General features: G+C 49.3%; 1 protein-coding gene across 1 annotated transcript; it reads left to right on the top strand.

Moving 5' to 3' along the window:
• Positions 1-9,555: 9,555 nt before the first annotated feature.
• On the top strand, positions 9,556-10,664 carry HMX3 (H6 family homeobox 3). Its single transcript, XM_065746455.1, has 2 exons — positions 9,556-9,874; positions 10,054-10,664. The coding sequence occupies exons 1-2, from the start codon at positions 9,556-9,558 to the stop codon at positions 10,662-10,664; spliced, it is 930 nt and encodes a 309-aa protein (XP_065602527.1).
• Positions 10,665-11,490: the final 826 nt, after the last annotated feature.

Genomic DNA, 11,490 nt, shown 5'->3' with positions numbered 1-11,490 from the left:
TCTGTGATGCCAGAACTAGAAATGGGAATCTAATGGCAAGATTAATGTGACTAAGGTAAATATTGTTACAAGGATACTCCCAGTTCTCATGTTTACTTCTGCAATGATGGAGAGTAATTCTCCCGTGTTTCCTGTGGAGGCCTTGTAGGGCAACTGGAAAAGGCCACTGTTCAGGGTTTGTCTCCTGTGGCACTCTTGGGACTGAAATTGCAGCGAAGTGCAGCTCTTCAAAACGTGCATTCTCCAAATGCTCTTCTCTCAATCTGATCAGTGCCTGCTGATTCTCAGGGATAATTAATGTGAAAGGTGCTGGTGAGATCAAGGTGATCTTTCCAATCATGTCCCAAGTCCACTGTAACACTAAGCTGTGACAAGCAGTGAGGGAAAGCACCTTCAAGTCAACATTTATCCTTACTGCTTTCTTTGTGTTTGAAAGTGACCCACCCCAGCAGTGCTGAATTCTGGGTGTGAAGAGAATCTCCCTGGGCCCACTTCCTGAGAGGTAAGTAAGAGGCACTGCTAGGTTTTGACATCTGGAGGCCCCAACCAGTGCTGTAGCTCTTCTTCCTCTGTGTTCTTCAGCAACATGTCCTTAAAAACCTTCTGGACCTGAGATATATGGAAGAAGTTAGATATTCTTGATTTACTGTATTCTGAGCAACAAAGAGTTATGAGATAAGTATGGCTGCTGGGCAAAAGCCTCTGCTGCTCTGGAGCTAAAATGAAATAGACAAAGTGCCTTGATGCTCCCTCTGGTAGTGAATTCTATGCCTGTGCCACACGACCAGACCTTTTATCTGCACAGAAGCCTGAAGTTGTAGGAGGTGCTCCATCCCCAGCTGTTGGGAAACTTTGAATGTCAGGCTTCACATTTCCCATGCATGGACAGAGGTGAAAGTCTCTACAGTAAATGTTTTAAGGACTACGGTAGCACTTGGTGCCCTCCAGCAGTGCCTCAGGACTGCAGTGGAGCTTTCTCATGCTGTGTAGCATAGCACGTCTTCACACATTTCTGTGAAATCTGTAGGACTGTTGAATGGTGACATCTCATTTTCTACCTTCTTCTCTGGAGTTTCTATTTTTCAGTCTTCAGTTTCAGCTGTGCTATATGTCTTCCTAGCACTATCCTATTAATTTAACAGAACACAATATCTTGAAAGCTCTTGTTTCCAAAATGTGCAAGTATTGTATTTATTTTGCATGTGACATTGGATAGAATGTGATAAAAATATTTCAAGAAATGTAAGCAAAGTTAAATCCACCTGCTTGTTCCTTTGTTTGGAGATAAAAAGCTGTTAAAAGGAAATAAAAGGTCAGAAAGGACTAAATTGCTTGCAGTGCAAGTAGATTTCCTAAGACTTTACCATTGCTTGGATGAAAAACATTTGCAAGGTCTCCAGATTCATGAGCATTTTCTGTATCTGAAACTGTGAGCCACGCACTGCCTTTGAGCTCTTCTTTACACTTTCAGGACCCATTGTTTTGCAAACTTCTTGAATTCAAATAAGACCTTTTTAGGAAAGGAGTATTTTTCTTGCTGACCTTTTGCCTTTGTGGGAGCTACCTCATGCGGCTGGGTTGTCTGGTAGAGTCCTTCATCCCTCTACATTGGCAGCCGTTCGTGTAAGCAGGTCTGTGATGGCAGTGGGGATTGCTCATGTGAAGAAGTGCTCACCTAAAAGCAGACGGTCCTTTCTCTTTGGTCCTTTGCAATTTCTGTTTTTATTCAGCCTTTTTTTTTTCAGAGAGAAGGAATGGTTATAATGTTCCAAAGGAAAAGACAGTTTTCTTTTGAAAAAGAGGCCATGCCTAAAAGTTGAGTGTGGAAAATGCTGCCTATAGCCTTTTATTAGCTTCATTCACTCTAATATATCTGCCTTGTATGCCAAGAAAAGTATAAACAAATGGCAGAGTATTGGTTTTTCAATAGCAAGGTTTAAACCAAGGTTATAAAAAACATATCCCATCTGACTGTATTTATGAAACAATTAATATTGTCAATGTCTTTTCCATCTCCTCCAGGTCACACTTACTACATAAACTTTGATATATCTCTAAGAAGAACAAAAATACCAGCCAGAGAATAAACAGGGCAACGCGCCAGCGCTATTGGAAAGGGAAACGATTTCCTTGTCTTCTTATACAATGCTTTGGTATTAAAATAAACCAAGACGTAACTCTATGGAATTTGCCTGTGAAGGCTCAGGTCATAGCTGACAAAGGGTCCTGGTTTTAGCTTGTAATATCAGAAACTATCCGCAGTTAATTATTTCTCTTGTAGAGTACTTTTACACTAGCAACAAGTCTCTAATTCTTCGTTTTACCCCCAGGACCGCAGCAATTTAGTGTCCTCTCTCTCACACCCCCACGAGCACGCAGGAGCCCCGGCCTGAGCCTGCTCGTAGCTCTCTCGTGGTGCGGGATGGGACCCGCTGGCCCCGGGTCCGCCCGCGGAGCGCCCGGCACTGTCCCTGGTGCTGAAGGGACCGCTCCTCGGAGAGCCCGAGCGGGGGGAGCGTCCCTGCTGCTATTTATCCTGTTCTTCTTAGCGCTGTTATCGTTATTTGCAATCGTATCGTGATTATAACTGCATTCATTCTCCGCAAATTAGTGTTGAAATCTTCCCGGACAAAAGCAAAAAACGTTTTCCTAAGAATTTCGTCCGTAGCCCAAGTTTTCGTAGTGAAGATTATCGTGGCAGCTTTGCACTCTTGTTTTAGGGAGCCTTCCTCGCCCTTGTTTGCCACCTGAAAATTCAGGGCTGCTTATCAATAACGCTCGGTGTGTCATGCCGCTGCAAAGCATTCCAATCGATATATTATAATTTCAGAGCTTATTAGGAAGGTGAAGGGCGTTATCAAGGACATCTGGAAATTCTGATCAGTGTTCTACAGTCTCTGATCAGCTTCAGTGCTTTACAAGCATAGTCTGTAGAATGGAATAAAATCAAAATCTCTAACTAGAGAGGCAGTATCTAACCCCCTCATTCATACAAACCCTTACTGCCAATAACACCCCCCACCCCACTCCCCCAAAACAAACAAACAAAAACCTGAACAAAATAACAACAGAGGTATCATCTGCACATTTGCCTTAGTGTCTTTTGCCATACCCTCTGTTCTTCGTTCCATTGCAGCTCTCAGGCACAAATGACAGCATGATGTGTACTGTGTGTAATTTTCCTGACTGAAATATCTGAGTGCAAGAGTGATCCAAAGGAAGGTGGGAATGCATTAAAAGTAATTTTTTGTGACAGCATTACACAAGTAACTGAGGTCTCATGCTCTGTGGATGACAACACAAGGTAAGAATACATATCAGGATGGTAAAGAGAAAAAGTTAGTGCTTGCTTAACACATTAGGATTATTATTCTGACAATCCTATTGCTCTTCAGATACCCAGCAGTGCTTACAGATCTTACATTTCATGCGTATGTCATGTTGAAATTGTTCCACTTTCTGTCATTTCTAATACAATTATTTGTCTTACCTGCTGCCTTGAACAAGATGTTCTGCCGTGTTGTCAGAGCCAATCATGCCATCCCCTGCCATCCCCTGTTTTTGTTCTGGGTCCTTAATGACAAGCCAAAAATCTGTCTAGATTAGGTAAAGAAACCATCCTTAGTTCCTAGCTAGCTTTGTTAGTGTTTCCTGGATGCTTCTCATATCTCTGTATGAGGAAGCAGTTTCAAGCCTCCATTCTGGATTGTAAGGCTGAACTGGTTGAGTACCCATGGCTTAATGTCAGAGACCACCTCTTGCTATGCAGAAAACAGTGGTGTAACTGCTCCATGACGGCTGCACTGTTGATGAAGCTGAGTACACATCCATGCATTGAAGGGTTTGCACAGCAGTGGATTTAGTCCTTCTGCCCTCCACCAACCAAGCAGTACCCTCACTCCAAACACCATTAGCACTGAGCTGTGAACCTCAAAGCAGTTGGATCATTTGATCATCATCATATCTGCTCCCAAGAGCTCATGTGAGCAAGGAAATGGTATGATATCCAGCTTGTGTGCAGGGATTCCTGAGAGAGGATCTAGTTTTCTGTGAGTAATAATGGGATAGTAATAAAACTTGTGTGTTTCTTTTCTTTTTTTCTTTCTTGTTATGCCTCTAAATGAAATCTTTCTGGTGCTGAGGTTGTCCTGGCATGTAACATTGCTTTAATCAGGTTTCTTAGCAATGAATTTCTGATAGTACTGCTCATGTTTAACTAAATACATTGCAAATATTTTCTGTGTAATGCTTGCCTTTCTAATAGATTTTTAATTTTTCAACCATGTAAAAGATCAATTCACGCTACATAGAAATGTACCTCTGACCCAAAGAAGGAATTTGGGTCAGAATTTCATTTGGAATTTGACTTTGAAGGTAAGAACTCTTACCCCAGAGCAGTCATTTTTTGGCCTCTGATGCTCACATCTTTATAATGTGGGTTTAAGCAGTTTCAATAATGCAGCAGAAATAGGAAACTTCATTATTTAGGATAACATTTTTCCTGGAATGTGCAGAAACATTATGTGGAAAGAAGCCCAGAAATCTTCTTTCCTCTGTTTTCTTTTGCAGAACATGCAGAACAGTCTGCACTCCACAGGAGGGATACAAGTGCCTGAGCTGTCTGAATTCCTGAAGAGGAGATGTCCTTTTGCTGCCCCAGCCAAGAGGCAGAAGGAGCCCCCTTCTTGGGATTCCTGAAATATTGAGCTTCTCTGAGGAACAGCCTTCCTTGAGGACTGGCAGGCAAGACAGACCTATTAGAAAGTGCAAACCACACAGAGATCTTGACACAGAAGCTCTTGCTGAAGCATAGAATGGCCCCATCGCTCATGTATTTTACAAAACCATGAGCTATTTTGGGGATTTGCTGACTTGGAACAACCTTGTTCAGAACACCATGCCATTTATCACAAAAGTGCTTAGGGAAATTAGGGTGACCTCAGGATCTTCTAATGAAGTCCACAACGCAGCTCACGTTCAGTATGTATGTTCAGCACAGAACAATTGCCAAGAATCTCAGATAGGAACGCGAGACTCCTCGTAAGTAGCTGATTTTTGAGTCAATGGGCTGTAACACTTTTGAAATCAATGATTATTTAAGGACTCCTAAAATGGCACGTTGTTCAGCAGCTGTGCACACAAACATCGGATCTTTTCTATTCCCTGCTGGCTCTCAGCAAATGGATAATTTGGATCTGAGTTCTGAAGGCTGAATATGGATTATAACTCTCGTTTCCTAACCAGGCCAGTAAGACATTCACTGCAGACCTTCACAGTTCTGTATGACTTCAGCAGGAGCTGAAAACGCTCAGCACTTTTCAGGTGTGGTTCCAGGGTGCTTGTGAATTTTCATGAGCGTGTAATTTGTGATCACAAAGAAATTTGGAGTTTCAGCAGTGCTGACCTGTTTACATGTTCAGACTTGCTTCCCACTTTCCAGAAAATAATTCAGAGTTTACAGCTTGATATATAAGCACAAGTTTTTAGACTTAGAGCCACAAAGCTGCGAAGTTGTAATCTATACACTGTTCTTTGGATATCCCCATCCTTATATATATATATATGTACATTGAAACAGGTGGGACAAGTTACAGTAAAGCCTAATTTGGCTGAAATGTCAAAGAACAGCTTATATGCTGCCTTGACATCCCCCTGTGATATTTTTCACAAGGGGTCTCCTCCAGTGTATTTAGCTGGCCTCTTTTCTGTGAGTGCACTCGTGAAAGTGATAAGTTGTGCACACATGGCCATTGCCAACACGAAGATGATCATACTTTCCAGCGACGGGACAGGCGAGCAGGTCACCGTGACAAAAGCAGAGGACGTGCTGTGTGTGTTTGTGATGATCAAAGAGCATTGCATCATCTTGTATAGAGCAAGTGTGTGATGCTCTATGAAATGAATACTGTAGCTGGATCACATCATTTGCCCATCAGTTGGATTTATTCCAAATTAACACGGCAGTTTGCAACAGAACTTGCTTCACAGAAACATCAGAACCTAGAAATTTTTCCTCTTTCCTGTAAAAATGATATCTCTGTGAGTCAGAGACAGGACTGGGATGGGCCCCAGAATAGAAGTCTCATTCCTTAACACCGCAATCAGAATGGAAACTCTAATATCTGTCAGAAAAGAAGCTCGGCTTGCCAGGAAACCACCAGAAAGCAGATACCTGCAAGGCCTTCAATTTAAAGGAACAAAAATGCCATTGTAAGACATAATAAGGGAACAGCTTTCACTGTTCCAAAATGCATCCTAGTCAGTGCACATTGCATACACCCCTCTGTACCCAGCCGAGCAAAACCCGAGCTAGGTTACTAAGCATAACTCACATGCAGTTCTTCTAGCCTCCAATAAAACATCCTGATCCAACACATCCTGCAGCAGACGTGTCTTGTGATGAGAAAGTAGCATCTGCTTTCTGGATAACCTCTTGTTTCCCACAGGAAGCAATTGAAAGAGTGGCAGTGTTTCTGAATAACTCGGATTTTACGATGGCCCTGACGGACAGTCACAATTTGCAGTAGGGAAGGGAGAGCCATCGCCAGTGGCTCAAATTCTGAGGTAGTTAATCTTTGGCACTCACAAAATTGTTTTTAGCTGCCTGGGCAGCAGAACAGCAGCTCTGAAATCCGAGAGCAGGAGAATTCATTTCAATTGCCTGAGTAAGTAATACATCTGCATGGGGCAAACTCCTAACTGTGTTTTTCTCTCCCTTCTCCCCCTGAACATCCAAATCCGATGCCACAAGGCACTCCCCAGTGGAAGACATTGTTTAAAGCTAGCCACGAAATTAACTACTGCTTTGATGAATGGCTGTTTCCTTACAATTGCAGAGCAAAACGCTGCAGAGCACTGGAGGAGAGCACGGGACTGGCTGCACTGACAGTCCTGCTGCTGGCAGAGAAAACTCTGCATGCCAGAGAAGAAGCAGATGCAAACCTCACAGAAATCACAGCGTAGATTCATGTTTCATCTTAGCAGGAGTGTGACTCCGTAGAAAAATCATGGAAAAGAAGGGGCGGTACTGAGACAGGATAAATAAGGAGATAAATCACTTGGTAATACAGCGCAAGCCAAACCTGAAAATAAACAATTACTTTAAATCATATCAAGCACCTATCTCCAGCATCACATTTATGCAATTGATCCACGCGTAAATTAGCCAATTAATTCTGAATTGGAACACTAATGAAATAATAATCATCTGTTAACAATGGAATGGGACGAGAGTGGGTTTGGAAACAAAAACAAACAGAAGAAAGACCGCAGCAAAACCCACTGGGCACGGGGACCATCAGGCTTCATGTGCAGGCGTTGCCAGGGGGCATAAATAAAACACGTAAGCGTGTGAGAAAGGGATATAGGAAAGGAAACAGGAAGGGATGCAGAAAGGTTCTTTCTTTCTTTACTTTCTTTCTTTTTTTTTTTCCTCCTTTTTTTGATGCAGAATGAAGGATTGCAAAGGGGACATTTCTTACAGCGTCATCGCGGACCGGCTCTGTTTGCCTTTCCTGCTCGGCTTTGCCCCGAGTGGCTGTCGGCCCTGAGGGACGGCAGGCAGATGAGGAGCCCACAGTGACCGAAGAAGTGAAGCTGTTGCGGGCTGCTCCCCGCACGGGGCTGCTCTCTGCATCGCTTCCTGCCCGTGCGTCTCAGTCCGGAACTGAGTAATATCCCCACTGAAACGGACTTTCTTTAACAAATTCCTGATAAGCTTTATTTTGATGCCTCCGATTGAAACAGATGCTTAGAGGAAGAGAGCGTTTCCTGGATGAGCCCCCGTCCCTTTGGTGTGCTTTGCTGATCTTAGGACCATCGAATCATCATTTCTGTACCTCCCTGTGCACCTGAGCTGCTCCTTGCAATGCCAGTAACGGTTTGAAATGGACACAGAAGAGATGGCATTCAGGAAAAGGCACACATGCTGAAGGTACACAGTCAGTAACACGCCTGTTGCAGCCCAAAATGTCACTCGGTTGGGTCTGCGGGAGCTTTCCTTGGACTGATGACCCCAAATGTCCTGAGGGATGCAGAACTCCCAAAGAGAGCTCACAAGCACTGCCAGTGACTGATCTGGTTCAGATACAAGATGTTATTTCGAATGGCAGGTGCACGTCTTTGAAAGGGAACAGCAGGAGGAGCAAGAGAAAACCACTCCATTCGATCAGGGCATTAAAACATTTACAGGTAGAGCTGCTTGGCCCCTCTGTGCACACCCACCCACCTCCAGGTCTATAGCTCCTGTGCCAGGAGAGATGTGTGCAGCAGATGTGCACGTGTGTCCCAAACAGTTAGAGCACATCTGAGACAATTTCCTTTATTTCCTTCTTTCTTTACTTTCTTCCCTTCCTTTTCCCCCTTTTCCTTTTCCTTTTCCTTTTCCTTTTTCCTTTTCCTTTAATTTCCCTTTCCCTTTCCCTTTCCCTTTCCCTTTCCCTTTCCCTTTCCCTTTCCCTTTCCCTTTCCCTTTCCCTTTCCCTTTCCCTTTCCCTTTCCCCTTCCCCTTTCCCCTTCCCCTTTCCCTTTCCCTTCCCCTTCCCCTTCCCCTTTCCCCTTCCCCTTTCTTCTCCGTCTTTCTCCTTCTTTCTCCTTCTCCTCCTTCCCCTTCCCCTTCCCTCCCCCGACGTCTCTCCCAACACGGACCCCTCTGCCTCCAGGTCGTCCCAGCTCGGTCCGTACACGGCAGTGCCCCGCAGTGCCGGTTCCCGCAGCGGACCCGGTGCATCCAGACCTCCTCCTCCCGCTCCCGGTCCCGGCAGAGGGCGCCGCGGGCCGTGCGGGGCGGAGGGGCCGGGGTCGGGCCGTTGCGGGAGCCGTTCGGAGCACCGAAAGTTGGCGGATCCGCGGCAGTCCGGCGGGGAGGCGGCCCGGGGAGGCCGTGCCCGGAGCGGCTCGGGGCGGCCCGGCTCTGCCCGCGGCTTTTGTGGGTGCGGGCTCGGGGCGGGGCGGCGGCGCGGAGGGGCGAGGGCCGCTTTTGTGGCCGCGCGGCTCGGCCCGTGCCATTCGCCTCCCGCGGTGCCTCGGCGGAGCCGGGATCCCTTTGTGCTAATAGCCCCGTCCTCATTTGCCGCCTAATTGGACTCCGCCGAGCCAATAACGAACGGGCGGGCGCTCGCAGCCTCCCGCCGCGGCGGCGCACGTCGCAGGGGGGCCGGGGCCGCGGCGCTGCGGGCAGGGGCTGCGCGGAGCCTTCTCCTCCCGGCTGCCTCCCCGCCTAATCCCATTTGCCATTGTGCGTGCCCAATCGCCGTGTGCTCCCCGCGTTTAACTTGGATGACATTTTGATTTCATCATTAGCATCCGGCGCCGGGTTGACGCAGCAGCGAACGGCGGCGGCAGCGAGGAGCGCGGCTCTCCCTCCTCTCCCCGGCCCGCAGCAGCGCCCGGTGCCGCGCGGCTCCCCTCGGCCCCCCGCGCTGCCGCCCCCCCCCCATGCGAGGGGCCCCCGGCCGGGCCCGCCGCGCTCCCCCCGCCGCGCCGCCGCCGCCCCTCTCCCCCGCGCCGCCGGGAACCGCCACCCGCGGCGGGCAGGAAGCGGGCGGGCAGCGGAGGATGCCGGAGACCGGGCAGGAGCCGCCCAGCGCCCCGCCGCCGCCGCCGCCCCCTCCCAAGGAGTCCTTCTACATCAAGAACCTGCTCAACGGAGACCCCCCCAAAGCGGCCCCCAAGCAGCCGAGGGCTCTGTTCGCCCCTTCGGGCAAAGCGGACGGCTCCGGCTTCGCCCTCTCGCAGGTGGGAGATCTCTCCTTTCCCCGCTTCGAGATCCCGGCGCCTCGCTTCGCTCTGAGCGCGCACTGCCTGGAGAGAGCCCAGACCTGGTGGTACCCCTACGCGCTGACGCCGGCCGGAGCCCACCTGCCCCGCACCGAAGGTACCGCTCCCTCCAACCCTCCATCTCTCCTTCCCTCCATCCGTTCCTCCCTCCATCCTCCCGTCCTCCCACCCGTCCCTCCGTCTCCCCGTCCCCGACGGGACGGGGCTGCGGAGCCCCGCGGCGGGGCGAAGCGCAGCGCTGAAGGTGTCTCTCTCTGTCCCTCTGTCCCCGTGCAGCCGCGGAGAAATCCCTCCTGCGGGACTCGTCCCCCGCCTCGGGCACCGACAGGGACTCCCCGGAGCCGCTGCTCCAGGGGGGGGACGCGGAGCAGAAGGAGCGGGACCCCAAGAGCCCCGCCGAGATCGTGCTGGAGGAGAGCGACTCGGAGGAGGGCAAGAAGGAGGGCGGCGCGGAGGACTGGAAGAAACGGGAGGAGAGCCCCGAGAAGAAGCCGTGCCGCAAGAAGAAGACGCGCACGGTGTTCAGCCGCAGCCAGGTCTTCCAGCTCGAGTCCACCTTCGACATGAAGCGCTACCTGAGCAGCTCGGAGCGGGCCGGCCTGGCCGCCTCGCTGCACCTCACAGAGACCCAGGTGAAGATCTGGTTCCAGAACCGCCGCAACAAGTGGAAGCGGCAGCTGGCGGCCGAGCTGGAGGCGGCCAACCTCAGCCACGCGGCCGCGCAGCGCATCGTGCGCGTCCCCATCCTCTACCACGAGAACTCGGGCGCGGAGAGCGGAGCGGCGGGAGGCGGAGGTCCCGGCCCGCAGCCGCTGCTCACCTTCCCCCACCCCGTTTATTACTCCCACCCCGTGGTCACCTCCGTACCGCTCCTGCGGCCCGTCTGAGCCCCGCGCGGAGCGGCGCGGAGCCGCCCGTAAGTAGCGCTGCGGCCCCGCAGCCGCCGCCGGGGAGAGGGGAGAGGGGGTGGCACTGGGGAATAAAGGGGAAACGGGGAGGGGGGGAGGGAGAGTGGGGAGGGTAAGGAGAGGATGAGAGAGCGCGACGATAAAATAATTAGGGAGCAAAAGAAGTGGGGGAGGAAAACGAAAGCGGGCACTCGTAGGGGGCACCCCGGGGCTGTCGTACCTTTTGTAACCGTGAACACAACACCGCGATGGTCTCTGTGGCTTTAGGTTTATTTTTGTACAAAAGAAAAAAAAAAATGGAAAAAAAAATAGAAAGAAACAAAATAAGGAAAAAAAAGATAATAATAATAATTATAATAATAAAAAGATCCCACGCCGCTCCTCCTCCTCCTCCTCCTCGAGATTTGCCAAATCGGGAAAGACAAAAAAAATGAGGAATTGTGTCATTCCGTCCCTCTCGGAGCCCTCCTCCTCCTGCCCCGACCCCGCGGGCGCTCGGGTCCTGCCGCGGGGTCACAGCCCCGGGGGGGTGCGGGGGATCTGAGCTCTTGGGTCGGATCCCCGTTCCCCTTTTCCCGTTCGTTGTTTTGGTTTTGTTGTCGTTGTTCGGTTGTTTCTTTTTTTTTTTTTTTCTTTTTTTTTTTTCTTTTTTAACCCTGTAACGTTACTTCGGTATTTGGGGCGAGAAGGAACAGCTGTACTCTCTGAGTTTCTTTTGTAATACTGATTGATGATGATGATGGTGAATGCTTATTTTTTATTCTTGTACTTTTGAAGTGTGCAATACTGTACGACGATTCTCGAA

The sequence above is a fragment of the Cyrtonyx montezumae genome, unplaced genomic scaffold, assembly GCF_038088225.1.
Source record: "Cyrtonyx montezumae isolate F1298 unplaced genomic scaffold, pur_monq_1.0 scaffold_4, whole genome shotgun sequence".
In the NCBI taxonomy this organism is placed as follows: Eukaryota; Metazoa; Chordata; class Aves; order Galliformes; family Odontophoridae; genus Cyrtonyx; species Cyrtonyx montezumae.
This window is presented reverse-complemented; position numbering and strand designations above follow the sequence as displayed.